Source organism: Arachis duranensis, chromosome 1 (assembly GCF_000817695.3).
Source record: "Arachis duranensis cultivar V14167 chromosome 1, aradu.V14167.gnm2.J7QH, whole genome shotgun sequence".
Lineage (NCBI taxonomy): Eukaryota > Viridiplantae > Streptophyta > Magnoliopsida > Fabales > Fabaceae > Arachis > Arachis duranensis.
The window spans coordinates 95,629,774-95,652,563 of record NC_029772.3 but is presented as its reverse complement, the minus strand read 5'-3'; the positions used below and the strand labels follow the sequence as shown (position 1 = coordinate 95,652,563).

General features: G+C 34.8%; 2 protein-coding genes across 4 annotated transcripts in view; one reads left to right on the top strand and one right to left on the bottom strand.

Annotated features, from left to right (window-relative positions):
* The window catches only part of LOC107464473 (transcription termination factor MTERF8, chloroplastic), a 34,256-nt gene that overhangs the window by 6,244 nt on the left and 5,222 nt on the right, over nt 1-22,790 (bottom strand). The window contains exon 1 of one of the 3 annotated variants that reach the window (XM_052259397.1): nt 5,610-6,761. The exons of 1 other annotated variant lie outside the window; for it this stretch is intronic. In XM_052259397.1, the coding sequence (XP_052115357.1) occupies nt 5,610-6,670 (1,061 nt within the window). In that variant the 5' untranslated portion in view covers nt 6,671-6,761. Of the gene's footprint in view, nt 1-5,609; nt 6,762-22,790 lie in introns of those variants that run through there. One more of the 3 variants, XM_016083307.3, reaches the window with a different exon arrangement.
* On the top strand, nt 3,339-4,981 carry LOC107464375 (uncharacterized). Its single transcript, XM_016083301.3, has 5 exons — nt 3,339-3,776; nt 3,852-3,971; nt 4,044-4,143; nt 4,224-4,474; nt 4,570-4,981. Exons 1-5 carry the CDS (start codon nt 3,433-3,435, stop codon nt 4,655-4,657), a joined length of 903 nt encoding a protein of 300 aa, XP_015938787.1. The 5' UTR covers nt 3,339-3,432; the 3' UTR covers nt 4,658-4,981.

The window sequence follows — 22,790 nt, the reverse complement described above, 5'->3', positions numbered from 1 at the left end:
ACCCCTTTGAATTCTAATCCCCTTCCCAACACACTGTCTCACACTGTCAACTCACCCTCCCCCAAAACAGCAGTAGAGCTCAACCTTCTCAGTTTTAAGAGCCAGTGTCATTGACACCGCACTGCCGCCATCTCGTCGTCGGGTCTTCTGCGTCTGTCAGTGTCTCCTACGTGGTATTGCGTTGTCTATACGCCTTTACTGCTTGTATCTGCTTGCTGCTAGCCTCCAGTCGTTGCCATGCCTCCTCTGTCTGGGTTCCATCTTGACTCCATCATGTCGTGTCCCTCTGTGTCTGGTGTTCTTCTTCTATTCTTGTTTTGGTGGTGTTTGTATTAAGTTTTATTTTATTTCATTTTGATTATTGTATATGAATTTGTTTGTTTTCTCTGAGTTTTATTGTGATTAATCTTTTTGAATGATAATTTAACCTAAAAATTTGGGACAATTCATAATTTGGGACAACTATGTTGATGTTGAGGTTGTTGTTGCTGTGAATAGTGGTGTTGAGAGAGGGAGAGAAAAATGTGCGTTGGAAAAGGGGGAGTGGTGGAGAGAGAGGGTGGTGGAATTGAGGGAGGGAGGGGTAGTGTGCGTTGGAGAGAGAGAGAGTGGTGGAGGTTGTTGTTGCTTTTGATGTTAAAGTTGTTGTTGCTATGAATGGTGGTGTTGAGAGAGAAAGGGAAAGTGTACGTTGGGGAGGGGTTTGTGATGCGGTGGGAACTGCGATGGGGGAGAAGTGTGCGTTGGGAATGGGGCTGCGAACAGGGAGGGAGAGGGAAGGGGAGGGAATGTGCGTTGGAAAGGGAATTTTGGGGGTGGTTTGCCAAGTCACCAAAATACGGTGACCATGTTAGCACTGTGTATGCCGGAAATGTGCTCCAGTGAACTCGTGGGTAGGCTTGTCAAATTTTAAAATCTTTTAAGAATTATTTTGTCAATAACAATAATGAGGTACTAAAATGACAGCGTTTGAATCTTTTGAGTACTGATTTGATCATTACCTCTTTTTAGAATAAAATCAAAATTAAGTTTTTTTTATTAAGATTTTTTTTGTCAAGTGGACTAGACAACTCCCAATCCTAAGTATTATAACACCCACACTACACACTTACTCATATAACATTTAAGGGTTAATATTTAATACTTAGTAGGGGACCGATTCCATACTCCCCTAATGTTTGGAGTTTTAAAACTCTTTTACATTATTAACATTGTAATCTACGTTGGCGTAATATCCTAGGGAATTCCATTAATAAAACTTTTAATGTATATTGACAAAATTATTAATTAATTAATATTTTTTTTTGTAAAACTACTAATACATTAATTATAACTTTTAAAATATATTTTTAATAAAATAACAATTATGATTATTACAGAATTTTTTTATTTTGATGACTTACTATTAAAAATTTAATATATTATATTGGTATATAAATTATTAAAATTATTAAATTTGTTTATAAATTCTAATTAATTAATAATTTTTATTTTTATTTATTTTAATTATTTGTTTGATATTATAACTTATCTCATAAAATTTGAAATTTTTTAAATAATAATTTAATTATTTTAATTACCAAAATAAATAATTTGTAGCGTACTTACCAATTTACACTATATTTATTTATTTCGTTTACATATGTGTATTTTTTCAATTTTCATATATCTTGTTTACACATAAAAAATTATCTCGTTTATAGTATAAAACGAGATATATGTATTTATAAATAATTAAATATAATTTTTAAAAATAATAAAAAATATTAATAATTTAAATTAGGCCAAATTTTGTAAAAATGGAATGTTTCAAATAATAGAAAAGATAAACCATCCATTTTAAATAATAGAAAATATGGACACGTTAACACGTATAAAAGTACATAAGTACAACGTTAACTGCCCATTGCACAGTTTTTTTTTTTCTAATTACCCACTAGTAAAACTATTCTTTGTTCCATTCACCCACTTCCATCTACTTATGTTTTTTTATTAGAATTTACACTAAAATAATTCAAATAATATTTCAAATTTTTAATTGACAAAATTTATAAATTTTGTATGTACTCTTTTGAATATTAATTTTTTAATTTAAATTATATATATTTTAAATTCCGTTCGTCACATGAGATGAGAGTGTATAAAAGTTTGAAATATAATTTAAATATAGGTAATTTATTTGATGACACAGTTAATGAAGATCACGACTCTATTGGCATAGAATATAAAATTTTTTCTATTTAAGTTGGTTGTACAAAATTTGTTACAAAGTTTAGTCCAATTTAAATTATTAATATTTTTTATTATTTTTAAAATTATATTTAATTATTTATAAATACATATATCTCGTTTATACTATAAATGAGATAATTTTTTATGTATAAACAAGTGATATAAAAAATTGACAAAAATATACATATGTAAACGAAATAAATAAACATAGTGTAAATTGGTAAGTACGCTACAAATTATTTATTTTGGTAATTAAAATAATTAAATTATTTATTTAAAAAATTTCAAATTTTATGAAATAAAAATATCAAATAAATAATTAAAATAAATAAAAACAAAAATTATTAATTAATTAAAATTTATAAATGAATTTAATAATTTTAATAACTTATATACCAATAGAATATATTAAATTTTCAATAGTAAATCATCAAAATAAAAAATTATGTAATAATCATAATTGCTATTTTATTAAAAATATATTTTAAAAATTATAATTAATGTATTAGTAGTTTTACAAAAAAAAATATTAATTAATTAATAATTTTATCAATATACATTAAAAGCTTCGTTAATGAAATTCCCTAGAATATTGCGCCAACGTACATTACAATGTTAATAATTTAAAGGAGTTTCAAAACTCCAAACCTTATGGGAGTATTGTAACCTATGAAGTACGGACACTTCGTTAAGTTATCGTGTCCGCGTGTCGAACACATTTCGGACACGACACTCACCGACACTCGTCCGACACGCGTGTTTGTTGTGTCCAACCGTGTCTTAATAGAAAATAAAAAATTTTTCTCTGGACACGCTTGGACACACCTAAATACCATTACATTTTCGCGTTTACAGTCTTATTCTTAACATATATTCTTAAAATAAATTTAGATATAATATATATTATTATTTATTAAAACAAAAAATATTTTAAATACTTAATATAATTAAAAAAATTAATTTATATTTTAATATCAAAAAAATTCATATCGTGTTCCGTGTCAGTGTCAGTGTCCCTGCATCATAGATTGTAACATCCACCTAGTTAGTATATTCACAAAAATTTAAACTCAGATACTACATATTAAGAGACATATGATTTAACCAGTTGAACTAGGTCTCAGCTGAAGGTGCGGGCTAAAGCCCAAGACGAGGCCTGTATATCTTCTTCTGTGAGCTGTGCAAGCAACGTGTACGGTGATGGAACGGAATCGTTCCCTCCGGCGAAAGACACACAAAGAGAAGGAGGTGGTGGTCAATAAGGTAATTTGGGCAGCTATCGAGGGGCATTCTTGTCCAATATGTTTGACCGATCTGGAATCTCGGTTCAGAGAAGCTGCGGTTCTGTCCCCCTGCTACCACGCTTACTGCACCGACTGCATCCGCCGTTGGAGTCACGTGCGCAGAGCGTGCCCTCTCTGTAATTCCGGTTTCGCCTTCTGGTTCTCCATCCTCAGCCTCTCTTCCAGAACCTTCCGGAAGCACTTCTTACCCTTCCACTCTCATTCTGATGCAAACCAACCGCCACGACTTCCCTCTACCAGGTCAATTGCTCTCTTCAATCTTACCATTGGAGAATTTTGAGAATAAGGATTTAGGGTTTCTTATTTGTTTGGTAGGGCGAGGGTAGCGGTGACTAATGGACAAAGGAGGGCATTGCCCCGGAGAAGATCGTTTGGACGTGCTGGACTTGTGAGTGCAGATGTTATTGCTCAGAGGAAGCTTCAATGGCGTGCTAGGTATGTAAACAACAATTCAATTGAGTATATTTGAAGATTGGTTGATATGATTTGGGAATTTGGGTTTTGTAGCATATACAATCAAAGGTTGCAACCTGATTATGCAACCCTAAGGTGTCTTGAGCGAGGATGCAAAGGCTGCGGTCCATGCAACTTGTTCCTTTCCATGGGGGTATACTTGTCTTTTTCTCCTTTCTCATTTTCAATTCTTAGTTGCAACAATGTTCTGTCTTTCACTCTGTAAATTCTCAGAATGGAACAAGAAATGCTATTAAAAGGGACATTCTACAACGGATTGAGCCATGGATAATGAGGGAGCTACAAGCTCTCTTAGGGGACCCAGATCCAACTGTCATTGTTCATGTTGCCACCTCACAGTTCATCACTTGGCTAGAAGAGAAGGCGAAATCGCCATCTCGCCACCTTCATGTGGGAGATACCTTCATTTCACCTCTTCGTCCATTCCTGCATGATAAAGCGACCATCTTTTGGCATGAGCTAAGGTACTTGAGTCTCTTAATTCTCTTGGGAAGAATGAGAAATATTTTTCCTTTGTTGCCCCTTTTCGTGACCAATTTTCAATTGTATTGCCCACTAGTTGTTTCGCTGAGGGTTGTCACAACATGGATACCTACGATGAAGTCGTCGAATATAAACAACAGGAGTGGGTGGACGACACACATTAGATGTTACTGTTGCCTCTTATCATCCCTTAAATCTGGTGATGATGCCTTCCCCACAACTATGAATTATGATACCAAATCTCTTGGGAGATCTTAACGGTTGCTTGGGTACAAGTTGAAAGCTGATCCCTGTTCCTTGTTGGTGTTGGTGCATCCAGACAAGAACCATGTGTTGCTGATTCGCGTCCATTTCAGTCCGTTTCCAACGTTGTCAAACGTAATTAGTTTAAGGTGTAAAAAGACCAGCCTGTAAATAATATTTATCCACATCTATCATCTCTATTAAATGGTAATTTGGGTAGCCAAGTTGATTGAATTGCTTTTAAATTCGATGTCTAACACAACTTTAAACCGTGACTAATATCAATCAACAAAAACACTTATTCAAGAATAAAATTACACTAGACTTTGTACCAAAAAACATAAAGGGGAAAGAAGATCAACATTGGGGCTCATTGCTGATGCAAGGATCAACGGCATCACATCATGTTCCAAAATTACAGACAAATGTGGAGAGGATTATATTCATCTTCCCCTGAAAAATAACGAAAGATAAAATTGTGAACTACAATCTACAGTCCTCCCTAATCAGTAATCACCACAAGGTTCTTAGACATTGTGCAGTTGCAAAAAATATTAAAAAGATGGCAGCTCAGCACGCTGGATTAGAAGCATTCCCACTGAAAGCATCACATGTCACACACATTGAACCCCAGATCACTAAAACTAACTACTAAGCCTCTTATGCTGACAGATATTACTGCCTAATTCATGGCAAAATTAATGCAAATTATCAAATGAAACCTCAGAAAACTAGACTGAAATTCAAAAAGGTATCCACAAAGCTCAAGACATCAATTTACTATCCATTACTGGAAGATTCATTTTCTCCCGATACAGCTTCAATAACTCCGGTGCTTGATCCTTATCACGATTCACATAATTCTTAAAGAACATCTCTTCCGAAACAGTATATGCTAACAAATGCCTACAACTCTTAATGACACCATTGGCCATAAGAATCTTCAAGACAGCAGCCCTGGGAACAAGCCTTTTCTCCAAATTCAGCGAGAGAAGAACCGGATAATTGGTGACATCAACAGGCTTCCAACCGAGTTCTTTGACAAAGAATTCAATGCAGGCCTCAATTTTCTGCACAGATTTGAGCATACAGAAAGGGTGCTTCACAAAAGCCTCACGAATGTTGTCATCAGTTAATCCAAAACTCTTGTACAACTCAACTTTCCTATCCCACATGGACTTTGGAAGCAGCTTAGCATACAATGCAGGAACAAAATTAGCCTTGCTGGGATCAACCCCCATTTTAATGACTTCATCTACCATACTCTTAAGGTCTTTAGAATTGAACAGAAGCAACCAAGGCCAGTGGCAAAGTAGCCTTGCCAAGCTTCTCTCACGGACACCTAAATCAACCAGCAAGTTAATATTCCGATGCGACGTTGCAGAAGTTAAAATTTGGACAGAGTGTAAAATAGAAGCAATGGTCCTTTCTTCAGAACGAATGAAATTGTTCAACAAATCGAAAGTGGGGATTAGGTGTTTCTCTAAGCTTCTTTGCAAGATTTGAGGGTTGAGATCGATGAGGCGGGCAAGTTGTGATTTTGAAACACCTTTGGAGGTGAGGAACTCGAGCTTGGGCAAGATGGTCTCTTTGGGTTTGCTGACGAGAATCCGGGGCTTTTTCCGAATGACATTGTGAATTTGCAAATCTGAGAAACCGAAGCTCCTGAAGAGTGCGATGACTGAGTCGGGTTTCTCTGGAGTCTTAAAAAGTACGTATTTTGAAGCATGAAGAGCCGAATCTGGGAGGAATCCACAATTGTTGACGAGGTAATTCACCGTAAAGGATTGATTTTCCAGGGTTTCTGTGACTGTGGCGTAATTGGGAGCACGGAATATGGAAGATGGTGAAGGGATCAGAAATGAGGGTGATGAGGTTCTTGTGATGACAGTGAGGTGGTACAAGAACAGGTTTTTGTTATAAGATCCCCTCATCAGTTTTCAATTTTTTGACAGATGGACGAGTGAGTAAAATGGGAGAAGGGATAAACCCTAAGTTTCGGATTCAGGATGAGAAGAAAAACGAATTATTATGACGAACTCCTCCTAATAGTTAAAAAAGAAATGTTAGATTAATCCTAATTTAATAATCCAAAAGCGTATTTTATTTTATATTTTTAAATATTAATAATTAAGTGATAATTAAAATCAATCCCTTTTCACACACAAATTGCTGTTTTTTTTTTTAAATTTCTACTCATTTGGGACTGACGGGTTTGAACCCGTAGCTTTCGCCTTGACAGGGCGGTGCTCTAACCAATTGAACTACAATCTTAAAAAAAAATCATATGGTATAGAAATTATTTTAAGGAATAAATGATCATTTATACTCATAAAAAATATAAATATTGACAATATACTCATAAAAAAAGAAAATTTATGTTGTAATCATAGAAGATAATCTCCATGTGTTAAAAATATTTTGACGTTGGTTACAAATTCGATTCGTTAATATCCGAACCTACGTGGTAACAAAACCGTTCCCAACTTATTGACGTGCAACATATATTTCTACAAAAGTTGAAACTCTAATATGCCTTTCTTCTTCCTTTTTTTTCAATTGTTTACACTAACCCAGAAATTAAAACCATTTCATTTTCGTTTCTTTCTCAAATACGAACACTGACAAAAAACCTCCTCTAACCCATGGCCATATCTCTGCGCATATTTAACTCTGTAAGTTGCAGCAATGCTTCGAATTCGAAGAAGAAGGAAAGGAAGTTTGATGGGAAATGCTTATGTGCATTGGAGGTTGCGTTAATAGAATCTAGCACGGTAACAAAGCCAAATAGATGGTTTATTTGATGTCCTTTCTGAAAAATAATAGCTTAGCATTTTTTTTCTCTTTTTTTGTGTGAAGGTTCCTTTTTTTTTTTAATTTTCGTTGACAGTTAGATGGGTATAGGTATTTTGATTTTTCAGACAAGAGACTGCAAATATTTTATGTGGATGGATGAGATCGAAGAAGATTAAGAAGGTCTTGAAAGATCGTTATCTAAAAGAAATAATATGGGTTGACAATCACTGTGGTTAAAAGGGAGAGTCATGAAAGCTTTTCCATGATTACAAGAAAAATAAAAAAAACTCAGAGATAAAGTTAGAACAAGTAGAGTGTTGCCTGTAACTATAGCATTGGTGGTTGTGTTTTGTTTAGCTTGTAATTTGTATTTAGTAATGAAAATATAAGAATTTAGGGTTTCTTATTTGTTTGGTAGGGCGAGGGTAGCGGTGACTAAAAGACAAAGGAGGGCATTACTCCGGAGAAGATTGTTTGGGCGTGCTGGACTTGTGAGTACAGATGTTGTTGCTCAGAGAAAGCTTCAATGGTGTGTTAGGTATGTAAACAATAATTCAATTGAGTGTATTAGAAGATTGGTTGATATGATTTGGGAATTTGGATTTTTTAGCATATACAATCAAAGGTTGCAACCTAATTATGCAACCCTAAGGTGTCTTGAGCGAGGATGCAAAGGCTGCGGTCCATGTAACTTATTCCTTTTCATGGGGATATATTTATCTTTTTTTCCTTTCTCATTTTCAATTCTTAGTTGCAACAATGATATGTAACCAATCATCCTATTTCTACTTAAACCCTCAACATGAGTCTTTCAATCTGTAAATTTTTAGAATGAAACAAGAAATGCAGAAGGGACATTCTACAACGGATTGAGCCATGGATAAATGAGGGAGCTACAAGCTCTCTTAGAGGACTCAGATCCAACTGTCATTGTTCATGTGACCACCTCACAATTCATCACTTGGCTAGAAGAGAAGGCGAAATATCGCCATCTTGGCACCTTCATGTGGGAGATACCTTCATTTCACCTCTTCGTCCCTTCCTACAAGATAAAGCGACCATCTTTTGGCATGAGCTAAGGTACTTGACTCTCTTAATTCTCTTGGGAAGAATGAGAATTTTTTTTTCTTTTTTGTCCCTTTTTCTAACCAATTTTTAATTGTTGTAGGGTAAGACCACGCGATGCGCAGGGTGGTAAATTAATAAAAATATAAAATATATTTTAATAAATATTATATTATTTAAATATTAATTAAAATATACACAAATTGATATTAAATTTTATATTTTTTAATGAAATATTTTATAATACATAGTTGTTCTACAAAAGTTTTTTGTATTTATTTTAATTAATAGACTTAGTTTTTTTTATATGGTATTTATCCTCTTTTTTCATTTTCTAGTTATTATTAAAGTTTTTTCTTTTTTCTTTCTATCATATGTTCTTGTTAAGACATGTTTTTTTTTCAATTGTTGACATATATGCATTTTTTATTGTCTTTTTTTGTTTATCTTTTTCTTGGATTCGTTTATTTTTTCCTTAATCTTTTGATTGGTATATCATTTAGGTGTCATGATATTAGTGTTGGTGAACCAATCTCATTAAAAAAGCGTGACTTCCACATGCCCCATACAAACAAAATGACTACTTCATTCACGCTTCATTATGAAAAAACGTTCCTTCTTCTTCAACACACAAGAAACCGCTTCGTCTCTTCGAATCTCTCTCAAAATCACTCAAACTTCAGTCACGTTCTTTGCGAAAAGCACTACTGCAACAGAATCACGGGAAAATTTAGCAAAGAACAATAAAAAAGAACGAAAACAGCATCACATACTACAAAAGGTATGAGAAAAATTACTGTTCATCTGAAATCTTGCAATGTTGCATTTTTCCTAGTTGTATTTTAGGTTTATTGAAGTTATTTTCTTCGTTTAGTATATCAAACTATTATGCATGCATTTCTACAGTATAACTAGGGTTTGGAATGAAATTTATTGTTGTTTTCATTCAGTTCAGTAGACAGTGTAACTAGCGCTTTGAAATTGGTTGTTACACTGTTCAGTACTTCTTTTGCATGAAAAAATACTATTCTTGATGATTAAAAGTTGAAAATAATTTATTCTTGACATTAACATTGTTCGGTTTGGTGGCATTCTTGAAATACTGTGATTGAATTTTTACAGTAGTATAACTAGGGCTTTGAAATAAATTTTGTGGATATTTTTAAATTTGACCAAATGAATTTTATTTGGTTCGGTGGCTTTCTTTTGCTTTGTTCGGTGGCTTTTAATTGACTTGATTAAGATATATATGCTTGTGCTTATTAGTGTATTGAGTGAAGTATTGACCAAACTTTTTTCTTACAGCAAAACAGAACAAGACAATGGCAACAATGAGGGAGAAGCCGCACTATAACGTAAGCACATTAAATATATTTATCCGCTTTCATTTGAATAATATCTATTTTCTATTATAAATATATCCTCACATTCTGTTTCAAAACTTGCAGAGAACTCATTATTGAAGATGTCAAACAAAGACAATGGCAACAGTGTACATGGATATGACTCAAGAAAAAAAAGGTATAGTAGAAGAAATGGGATTTGGTGTCCTGGCACATGTCCCAGAAATGAATGTCTCTCATGCCCTGTTGAGAGAATTGATTGACCACTTTGATAAAGAGAAAGGATGCTTGAAAACTCTCTAGAGCAGAATATACATAACTCATCAAAAAGTAGCAGTTGCCCTGGGTATAACCAACGGAGGTAATACACTTTTCACTTACTGCTTATTTTCAGTTCATTGGTTTACAGAAAATTAAACTGAGCTTTTTTACTGATTTATACTAACCTGAATCCAGAAGACAAGGAAATATTTGACAGCGTCAAAAATATTTTCTTGGCGACTTTGACAAGGAATGTGCTGGATATGAGCGTAGAAAGGGAGGAGAACCGGAAAAAAAATTCAAGAGAACTTTTGTTGTCTTCATACAAAAGTGCTTCTTTCTGCCCACAACAGTAAGTGTGGCCTCCCCAATCTATAAGCCACCAATCTTTCACGTCGACAACATTCGGGAATGGGATTAGGCAAAGCATATGCTCAACTTCTTGATGAAAGGAGTTGAAAACAAGAGAAAGGGGAGAAAACAGTCTGTTGATGGCTGTATTTTTGTATTGATGTTGATATACTTTCACGAAACCAAGTTCCCTCACCCGTTGGCACCTGATGCTCCCCCAGTACCTTGGGTGGCTCATTGGACAAAGCAAATGATGCTTGAACGGATTTCTAAAGAAGCAACAAAACCATTGGTAAACACTCTACTAGAATTCCTCCTAAATTTGGTTTCAAATGCTTTTAAAATACTATACTAACTAAATAAACTTCTGTTTTAGGTTATAATTAATTTATTTTTCATACTGATAATTGTTCACCATATGAACCTTTTTCGGTTCGGTGGGCTCGCATTTTGCTTCACCTGATTGTTACAGTATTCAATTGAGTCCTTGTGCATGTAAAAATGTTTCTTTGATCATTAAATAATTATCATGTTATATGGCTTTTTATTCAGCACATTAGTATCATTCGGTAAACTAGGTTGCTCATGTTGAATAAATAGTTCTTATTGTATTTTTCATTAAATAATTGAGTCCTTGTTTCTATTTTAGGGACTTCTATACAAAAAAGAAATGAAGAATGAAAAAACAGAAACAATAAATTTGGATAAAAAAGAAAAAGGAAAGAAAATAAAAAGGAAAATTGTCGATCTGGATTCTTCTTGGGAAGAAGAAAGATTTTCCAAATCTGAATCTGAATCTCAATCTTACAAAAGATCACCGTCAAAGAGAGCAAGACAAAAGAAGGTGCTTGTTGAGAAGGATTCACAATCAACAAGTGAAACTGAAAGCATTCCCATGGATTCAAAAAGCAAAAGTGAATCCGAAAACCAGTAAGTTTAATTTTCATATTGATTTCATTTAACTTGTAGCTTAAATTTGTTCTTATACACTTGTTCTTATGTATTGAAGAGAAGAAGAAATCGAAAAAACCGGAACAAAGAAAAGAAAACAACCACCGAAGGTGGTTAAAAAACAAACCAAAAAAAGGAAGCCTGTGCCAACAGATTCAGAGAGCACAAGCAAATCTGAAGGCCAGTAGGTATTGTTCAGCAAATGAATTCCTTTCGGTTCGGTGGTCTTCTAATTTTCGGTTCTGCCTTTTAATTGTTTTTGGTTCGGTGGTGTTTGTCAGTTTAGTTGAATTGATTGTTATTTCTTGCTTATATTTTTCTCGGTTATAAATTCGATGTGTTTGTCTGTCTTGCAGAGAAAAAGAAATTGAGGAAACACCCATAATAAAAAGAAAACAACTGCAAAGGGTGGCAAAAAACAAACCCAATCCGACAAGAAGTAAGTTTCTCGAATCAGATTTTCTTTTATTGATACTTTCATTTTAGGTGTATTAATACTTATTTTATGAATTTTCAGAAATGAACAAGCAAAAGACAACACTGCAGAAAGAAGAAGGCAAGCGTTGGAGACGATAAGAGAAAAGAGATAAAAAAAAAAGAAATGATTGAGCTCAGTCAACACACATTGCTCCGAATCAGTTTGCCTCAACAGAGGCACGAAATGAATCCTCTGAGACGTAAGATTCAATTTCTTATACCAAGTTCTTCTCCTTTCTTTGCTTACTTTTGCTAGAACCTTTTGTAATTCCTCTAGATTCAATTAATAATATTTATTTATCTTGGTTAGACTGCCAATTGTAAATCTGGGAAGTGAACCACTCTTGCAGACTCAGGGAAGCTGCGCACCATCTGTAAATGCCCAAGACAATACCAGGTTTGTTGCACTCTTTACTTTCGGTTTGGTGCTTAACAAAATGAATTTGATGTGTTTTTAGACCTCTAATTTTAATCTTGGTTTCTAATTTTAATTTGTATCTTTTTTTTAGGAAAAATACCCCAGAATCCACGGTAAAATATTTTAGAAAAAAGAAAATCCATCCAAGAAAACTCTAAAAAGTCCACCAGTGTAAGTTAAAAATATTTATGTTACTCTATCAGATTTAGGTAATTAAATTTTGTTTAATTAATCTCACAGAAAACGTGTTTAAATGTCAATAGCGCTACACCCAATTCTGATCTACAAATCATTCAGGTTCAACAAGAAACTCATTCTGAATCATTGAAAATGTGAGCTTTTCAATGTCCAGATTCCCATTTCTTAGAACAAATTCTAATTATTCAATATTAACTTTTTCTTTATTTACATTCCTTAGAAATCTTCTTGCATTGTCTTTTCCAAGTTCTCTTCAGGAAGAGTTGATCAAAGATGACTTTATCTATGTCTCTCCAAAGAGTCAAATACAACAAACCTCTGATAAAGAGTAAATTTATAAATATTTGTTCATCACATGAATCTTGTTCGGTTCTGTAGATTTGGTAATTTTAAATCATTACTGAAATATTTGCTATTTAATGTAGCAGCCCTACAAAACAACAACAACAACAACAACAACAACAACAACAACAACAACAACAACAACAACAACAACAACAACCTGAATTGTAAGTTTTACCATTATTCACCACATTGCTTAATTTAGGTTCAGTAGATTTGGTTGTTTTAAATCACTTGATAGATAGTGTGTTCATGATTTAAGGTTATTTTAAATCACTTCAACATCTATTAATGTAGCAGCCCTCTGGAACCACAACACCAGCCCAGAAAAAAAGCAACAGTGCAGCAATCGGAAGAAGAAGTAGATGTTAACGTGTAAATTTCAATGCTTATACAAATCCTAATAATTTTACTTCACTACATGTTTTAATTGTAAGTTTTATATCTTCTGTTTCTTATAGCTGATGCGTGAACATCTTTCCTATCTTTTCCTAGTGAATTTGTATTTAATTTGTTGAGTTTAATCAATAATTAATTATCTTTTAGCCACTATGGATGCTACTTTGAATCTTGTGCAATTCTGTTTATTTTAGGTAGCATTCGGCTGGATTTGATGGAGTTTCTGCAAAAGAAGAACACAAGAATTGAAGGGGATAACCAGCGAGGAGCAACGCGTGCGCGTACCTGACGCGTGCGCATGATTTGGAGATTTGTACAGCGGCGCGTGCGCGTACCTGACGCGTACGCGTGACACGCGAAGAAGACCATCGACGCGTACGCGTGACTGACGCGTACGCGTGACTGACGCGTACGCGTGACATGCACCACGTGCAGAAAATGCAGAAAATGCTGGGGGCGATTTCTGGGCCCTATTTTGGCAATCAAGTAAGGCGCAGCTATTCACCAAGTTAGGCATGGATCCTACGAAGCAAGTGGTCCCCATCCATCAATTGAAGACTTGCTGATTACTATAATTAATTATGATTTAAATTTAAATTTGATTTTAAAATAGAAAAAGATATTATTTTAATTTTAGAAATTAGATTTTAAATTAATTTTAGATATAAAAGAAAAAAAGAAACTTCTCTTCTGATTATTCCATTCCACTTTTCATTCCATCTCATTCTGTAAATTACAGTTTACCTGAATCATAGTTTTTCTCTCTGAACCATGAGCAACTAAACCTCCACTGTTAAGGTTAGGAGCTCTGTCTATTGTATGGATTGATCCTGTTCCTTGTTTTTTCTATTTTAATTTATGTACTGATTTATACTTCAAGAATTGTTTTCGTTCTTTATTTTATAAATTTGGGTGGAACGGAAGTATGACCCTCTTTCTAATTGAGTTCTTGTATAACTTGAAAAAGCTCTTTACTTAAACAACAGCTTGAAAATAATTTCTCCTAAATTCTAATTATCTGGACTTAACGGGATACGTGACATATAATCCTCTTATATTTGGATAATTAGAATTTTTGTGGCATAATAACTAGAATTAAACTTCACCCCCTAATTGGAATCAATTGACCAAGGAATTGGCGGTTGATGAAAGTTAGAAGAGACTAGAAAAGTCTAAGGAATTAGGGTCTAGTCACATATGGTTTGTCATGAATTAAATCTTGCATGATTAAAATAGTTAGCAAGAAAAGTTAATCCGGAAAATAGATAACTCTGAAGCCTTAACGGCCTTCTCCATATTATTTTCTCAACTTATTTATTGCCTATCTTCTGATATTCTGAAGTTCCTATTTAATGCTTTTTGAACTCTCAAACACCATTTTCTGCTTGTCTAACTAAGTAAATTAATCAACCATTGTTGTTTAGTCCATCAATCCTCATGGGATTGACCCTCACTCACCTGAGGTATTACTTGGTACGACCCGATGCACTTGCCGGTTAGTTTGTGGGTTGAAAATTCCGCACCAATGATGCGTGAGCATCTTATCTATCTTTTCATAGTAAATTTGCATCTAATTTGTTGAGTTTAATTAAGAATTAATTATATTTTAGCCACTATGGATGCTATTTTGAGTTTTGTGCAATTCTATTTATTTTAGGTAGCATTTGGAGGGATTTGATGAAGTTTCTGCAGAGAAAAAGAAGAAACCAAAGAGATGATCAGCGAAGACCGACGCGGACGCATGGCTCACGCGACCGCGCGGAATGGAGAATTCGCAATGACGCGATCGCGTGCCTGACGCGAACGCGTGGACTGGAATCTGCACAAATGACGCGAGCGCGTGGACGACGCGGACGCGTCACATACGCGATCTGCAATAATACAGAAAACGCTGGGGATGATTTCTGGGCTGTTTTGACCCACTTTCCAGCCCAGAAAACACAGATTAGAAGCTGCAGAATGGACAAAGCAAGTGGTCCCCACCCATCAACTGAAATCTGTTAATTAATTCGAATTTAAATTCAAATCTTATCTTTTAGGAAAAGATATTATTTTTAGTTTTAGATAATTAGATTTTAGATTTATTAGGATTAGTTATAAATAGAAACTCTGTATTCCTCTCTGAACCATAAGCAACTAATCCTTTATTGTTAAGGTTAGGAGCTCTGTCTATTTGTATGGATTTATTCGTTTGATCTTTCTAATTTAATTCATGTCTCGATTTATATTTCAATAATTGTTTTCGCTCTTTACTTTATGAATATGGGTGGAACGGAAGTATGACCCATGTTCTAATTGAGTTCTTGTAAAACTTGGAAAAGCTCTTTACTTGACAATAGCTTGAAAACATATTATACTGAATTTCTAATTGTTTGTATTTAACGGGATACGTGACATATAATCCCTTTATTTTTGGATAATTAGAATTCTTTTGGCATATAAACTAGAAATTGATCATCACCCTCTAATTGGGATTAATTGACCAAGGAATTGGCAATTAATGAATTTTAGAGGAGACTAGGAAGGTCTAAGGAATTAGGGCCTAGTCACGTATAGTTTGCCATGAAATTAAATCTTGCATAATTAAATTAGTTAGTGATAAAAATAAATCTGGAAAATAGATAACTCTGAAACCTTAACTGCTTTCTCAACATTTTATTTCCAACTCATTTATTTGTCTATCCTTTTGATATTCTAAGTTCAAACTTAAACCTTTTGAACATCTCAAAACCAATTTTTGCTTGCCTAACTAAGCTTATCACTCAATAACTATTGCTTGATCCACCAATCCTCGTGGGATCGACCCTTACTCACGTAACGTATTACTTAGTACGATCCGGTGCACTTGCCGGTTAGTAGTGTGGGTTGTAAAATACCGCACCAAGTTTTTGGCGTCGTTGCCGGAGATTGACTGTGATTAACAACTATTAGTTGTTTGATTGCTTAGATTAAGCGTTTTAGTTTTAATTTTATTTATAAAAAAATAACAATTCCTTTCTTCCGTTTTTTTCTTTCGTTTCCTGTTTCCTCTTTTTATTTTACTCCTTTTTAATTTTTTTTCTTCTTTCCTAAAAAAAAATTTCCTTGTTTCGCGTTAACAATCCCCCTCCCTTGTTTCGTTTTCTTTAAATTTTTTTCTCTTTTTTCTTTTATTATTTAAAATAATAATAAAAAATTAATTAAAAAATTCGAAAAAGATTTTTTAGCACCAATATTTTTCTTAATTTCTGAAATTAAGTTTGGTGTTTCCTAGTTAGTTTTATTTTAATTCTTAGAATTCTATTCTTTCTTCTTTGCTTTTCTATTTACCACATGGTGCGTTTAATCCTTTTTGGTGTTTTGTGCTAAGAAAAAATAATGGAGAGAGATCACATGAGTTACTACTCACATCCGAGTAGTGATTCATATTATGGTGGATGGAAGAACTATCAAAATTTTGGTTGGCAAAGTCAAAATCAAAGAAACTTCAATGCTCCATATTCATATCAAGAACCACCGTCTTCATATCCATACTAAGAATTAGGGGTGGCAAAGCGGGCCGGCCCGCCCCAACCCGCCCCGCCCCGCATAGGCCTGCCTCATAAACGGACATAATTTGAGCATATATACGAAATTGTAAAATAAAATAAATAAAGTTAATAACTAAAAGAAGAATAAAAACAAAAAATAAAAAAAAGTGTTTAAAAATTCTATAATTATTAATTTTATAATAGCAACCACTCTTTTATTTAATAAAAAAAAGAAAAATAAAAAGCTTCGACCCGGCGGACCGGCCCGCCCCGCCCCGCCAAAACCCGCCAATTTGGCGGTGCGGATTTGGTGGGTTTTTTAATTTGACGGGCTCAAAATCCTATCCCGACCCGCCTTTTTAACGGGTTTAGCGAATCGGCCCGGCGGGCTCGACCCGTTTTGCCACCCCTACCAAGAATTATAATCTTTCTACCCATGTCAAGAGCCACCATCAGATATTGAAACTTCTCAGAAGGAGAGTGTTATGGAAGTAGAAATTCTTAATGCTATTCTTGCCCAGAACAAGCTTATGACTCAGCAATTAAGTCTACTTACTCAACAGATGAGTGGCATGCAAGTACCAACTATCAACACCCAACACCCAAATTTTGAGTGGGGAGAGCAACCTCAGAGACCACAAAATTTTAATCATAGTTCTCAGGGTATTCTTCAGCAGAATAATTCTAATAACCACTAGTTTCAGTCTTCTCAGCCTCAACAGAACAATGATTTGGAAGCAATCTTAGCAAGTTTTATGCCGGAAACCAGAGCCTCAATAAGAAACTTAGAAGTGCAAATGAGCCAAATAAGCAAGCAATTAGAAGAAGAGGAAGATGCACAACCTCCAATGCTCTTGGTAAGTAATGAAGAAGAGATTGCATTAGAAGAAAGCTACCAAGAGGAAGAGGTTGAAATTGAGAAAGCTTGCAAAGAGGTAGAAGAATTCAAGGAAGAACACAAGGAAGTGAAACTTGCAAGACCTCTCCCAAAGCCATTACCATCCAATACAACATTCAAGTGGGTAAAATTCCTATCCTTAATCCTTACCTTCCCACTTGAATATGGGCTACTAGAGACGGATGGTCAACTTAGAGCTCTTTGTGGCATTAAGAGTAAGAGGAAGATGGTTAATGGTAAGAGTTATCAAGCAAGGTTCAATATGGTTGCATGCTCCAAATTAAAGTGCAAGGATTGGTGTAGAGCTAATTTGAATGGGTCTAGAAGGTTATTTGGATGTCTCTGTGAGAATTCAGATTGCTTGCCACCAGGTGAAAATAATGGTGATCCACAAGAAGACGGACGTAAAAGCAAGATTTGGGACCCTGGAATTCATTCCCATAATCAACTCCCTTGGGGCCTTGTCACTTGCTTCAATTTGATCAAAGGCGTTATACGCCTGGTTTGGAATCCCGGTAGCCATTGGAATTACAAATATTGGTGGAGATTCCTAGATCAGTACAAGCATAAGCCACCATGACAAGGAGCTCACCACATGTCCAACCTAAGGACTTTAACTAAAAGTGCTTGGTGGGAGACAACCCACCGTGGTATGATCATTTTTTTTCATTCTTAGTTGTTTTTCATAGTAGTAATTTTCTTATTTGATTTTTTATTGAGTTCTTACTAATTTTCTGATCATGCAGCTATGTTTTTCCAGGAACCGAACACCTCAAGCTAAAAAAAATGCCACGCGACGCGACCGCATCAGCGACGCGTCCGTGTCGCAAGGAGAGGGGAGAAAATAAAAACGAACAGAGAGTCACACTTGAGCGTGGCTGGAGGCATGCTAGTGGCACAAATCGCCCCACGCGACCGCGTGACCGACGCGACCGCTTCAACCAACTAAAACGCAATCACGCGAACGCGTGCCCCACGCGTTCGCGTCGCTTGCGCCACACTAGTTCGTCGCCCAGTTTTCTTTCTCTCTCTCTCTCCCAATCCTAATTCTCTCTTATTCTTTTATCCTTTTATTTTTCTCTCCTCATAATCTTCGTCTCTTCTATTTTCAGTTTTTTTTTTGCTTGAGGACAAGCAAACCTTTAAGTTTGGTGTTGACGCTGCGCTTATTGGTTTTTTTCTGGCACAAAAGGGAGGCGAATCATCTTTACTGAGGAACACAACCTAAAGAATAAAGCTACCGCTAGGATAACTAAGGTGGTTGAGTTCCTTTCATTTTTATTCCTCCCCTTTTTTTCTCTCTATGTTATGTACTGGCTTTCTGCTATTTTGCTTTGTTTGTTGCATGATCTTTTATTAGTTAGAATTCTAGGACTAATTTTTTTTAATTTCTTTAATGCTGAAAAGATGTTTCATATACCACTCACTGAACTTGAATCCAAAAAGAAAAGAAAAAGAAGTGATGTATTGCATGAGAAATTGAATTTAATTCTAAGAATAGTCTTATTTACTTAAATGTGGTGGTATTTTCTATAATTTTTGAATGCATGATATGAACAGTGCATATTTGAATCTGAATCAAGGGATGTTGATGTATAAGGAACAGGAATTTAGAGAATTATTATGCCTTCTCTGAAATAAATAAAAATTTAATCCTTGAAGCAAAAGAAACAGCGAAAAAAATAAAATAATAAAAGCAAGGTCCAAGGCTCTGAGCATCAATGACTAGGGAGGTCAGACATGATTAAAAGCTCAAAGAGTTGTTTCCCTAGTCATATGCTTGTGGTGTGACTGTGTCAAGTAATCCTTGAGACAGAACACTTAGAGTCGAGACCAAGTGCGTTTAACAGAGTATGCCAAAGGCTTTGAGCACCACTGTCTGGGAGTAACTGAAAGAAAAATCAGAACTCAAAGGGAGTTTCCCAGTTAAGTGCTTGTGGTGTTTTTATGTCAAGTAACTCTTGAGACAAAGCATTTAAAGTCACGACTAGGCTCAAGGTGCAAAGCACCAAAGAAAAATAAATTAAAGTAAATGTTGCTGTGTTCAAGGATTAAACTGAAATGTAAAGATCAGAGAATTCATAATATTATCCGGATTCTAAATCCGAACGACAATAACATTCTTGATTCAAAGGAGAGTGAGATGCCAAAACTATTCAGGATTACAGTTATAAACCCCACTATAAAAAGAGACATGAGCTTAATCGAACTCTCATTCTCATGCAAATTCACATCCTAAACCTATGTTAGTTATGGTTGCTTGAGGACAAGCAACAATTCAAGTTTGGTGTTGTGATGTGTGAGCATCTTTCCTATCTTTTCCTAGTAAATTTGCATCTAATTTATTGAGTTTAATAAAGAATTAATTATCTTTTAGCCAATATGGATGCTACTTTGAGTCTTGTGCAATTTTATTTAGTTTAGCGGAGGGATTTGATGAAGTTTCTGCAGAGAAAAAGAAGAAACCAAAGAGATGACCAGCAAAGACCGACGCGGACGCAAGGCTCACGCGACCGCGCGGAATGGAGAAATCGCAATGACGCGATCGCGTGCCTGACGCGAACGCGTGGACTGGAATCTGCACAAATGACGCGAACGCGTGGACAACGCGGACGCGTCACATACGCGATCTGCAATAATACAAAAAATGCTGGGGGTGATTTCTGGGCTGTTTTGACCCACTTTCCAGCCCAGAAAACACAGATTAGAAGCTGCAGAATGGACAAAGCAAGTGGTCCCCACCCATTAACTGAAAATCTGTTAATTAATTCAAATTTAAATTCAAATCTTATCTTTTAGGAAAAGATATTATTTTTAGTTTTAGATAATTAGATTTTAGATTTATTAGGATTAGTTATAAATAGAAACTCTGTATATTTAGACAGGTACCAGATTGTTACCAGAACCCTTATTTTTCTTCTCTGAACCATGAGCAACTAATCCTTCATTGTTAAGGTTAGGAGCTCTGTCTATTTTTATGGATTTATTCGTTTGATCTTTTTAATTTAATTCATGTCTTGATTTATATTTCAATAATTATTTTCGCTCTTTACTTTATGAATATGGGTGGAACGGAAGTATGACCCATGTTCTAATTGAGTTCTTGTAAAACTTAGAAAAGCTCTTTACTTGAACAACAACTTGAAAACATATTATACTGAATTTCTAATTGTTTGTATTTAACGGGATATGTGACATATAATCCCTTTATTTTTGGATAATTAGAATTCTTTTGGCATATAAACTAGAAATTGATCATCACCCTCTAATTGGGATTAATTGACCAAGGAATTGGCAATTGATGAATTTTAGAGGAGACTAGGAAGGTCTAAGGAATTAGGGCCTAGTCACGTATAGTTTGCCATGAAATTAAATCTTGCATAATTAAATTAGTTAGTGATAAAAATAAATTTGGAAAATAGATAACCCTGAAACCTTAACTGCTTTCTCAACATTTTATTTCCAACTCATTTATTTGTCTATCCTTTTGATATTCTAAGTTCAAACTTAAACCTTTTGAACATCTCAAAACCAATTTTTGCTTGCCTAACTAAGCTTATCACTCAATAACTGTTGCTTGATCCACCAATCTTCATGGGATCGACCCTTACTCACGTAAGGTATTACTTGGTACGACCTGGTGTACTTGCCGGTTAGTAGTGTGGGTTATAAAATACCGCACCAACCAACAGCTGCCCTCCAAAACCTAAACAGCAGGCTATCGAGATATCTTCACTGAGGAAAACAGAGCCAAAACCTGCATTGTCTCTTACAAGTTCTGTTATTGAAGAATTATTGAAAGATGACTATTTCTATAAAATTTCTGATGATGAGTAATTTGCACATAAAAGTTATTTTTATTAATTTAAATGAGTTGTTTTTGAATTATTATCTATTTAATGTAGCAGCCCTCTCGAAGAAGAACAGCAACCTAGCCAAAGGAAAGATGATATGCCTTCCTTAACCTTGGGATAAGTTTACCAGCATCTCAACCAATTGATCCCTCTGAGCCGTTTGTTTGACAGCTTGAAGTCCTGGCAGAGGCAGCAGTAGATGCTGGAGTGCCGGCAGTATTAAAGTTTGCTGAAGCAACAACTTCTGAGCCACCCTTGCCAGCCGTTGCAATTTTAAAAACTCCGGAAAAAAAATCTCAAAGGAGTTGATCGAAAAGTGTTATCATTGGATGACACATGTAAAAAAGACAAAAGATAGTAGCAACGAATATGATGCAATATTCATCTTGAAACATGAGGCACTTTATGAGGGGATAAGAGAATATTTCATGTCTCTAATGCGCGGAAGACAAGTGCATGCCTCGGTAAATTCTTTCCCAATTACTTTAACAATAATATTTTTTTTAAACACTCTTATACAGTATATCTCATAACTTTTCTTCGTGTAGGTTGTCAATATACATAGCATGATTCTCAACCAAATCAAAGTTCGGTGGTATTAGGAACAAATATACATTGTGCTGCTAGATATTATGGTAAGCTAAATTTCTTATTCACTGCTGATTCCTGTTTGGTTCAGTCATAATGTTAATATTGGTTCACCTGATTCTTATGTGTTTTGTTGAGTTCTTTTGCATGAAGAAAACTTTTTTCTTCATGAATGAATATTTTTCATGTCATATTCAGCATATGAATTGTGTTCGGTTCGGTGGAAATTTGATTTAACTGATCTTTGTTTTGCAGAATTTTATGTTGGAAAGACATGGCGTGGAGTACATTGATAAAACGATAAACAAGGCATACTGATTTGATATTGAGCAGTATACCCACCACCGCCAGTTTCTTGACAAAAGAAAACTTGTTTCGCATCCATTTGTAAGTTGTAATTTCTAAAAATTCTTCAATAATTCTCTCATCTGTTATTTATTTCCACTGAAATATTCTATCATTTACCCACAATTCATCTATTTGTGCCAATTTGTAACAGAGCTCATTGGTAGTTGTGGATTGCTGATGTCAAGAAAAAAAAATTCTATGTGCTTGACCCTATCCAAAAGCCGAAAAAAACATATACCTGAATCAAGAGTGATAC

What these genes read in the sequence shown, in the direction of transcription:
- LOC107464375 (XM_016083301.3), top strand. Translation starts at nt 3,433, where the DNA reads ATGGAACGGAATCGTTCCCTCCGGCGAAAGACACACAAAGAGAAGGAG. An exon ending in AAGCTTCAATGGCGTGCTAG is followed by an intron (nt 3,972 to 4,043) that starts GTATGTAAACAA and finishes TGGGTTTTGTAG; the next exon opens with CATATACAATCAAAGGTTGC. An exon ending in ATCTTTTGGCATGAGCTAAG is followed by an intron (nt 4,475 to 4,569) that starts GTACTTGAGTCT and finishes ATTGCCCACTAG; the next exon opens with TTGTTTCGCTGAGGGTTGTC.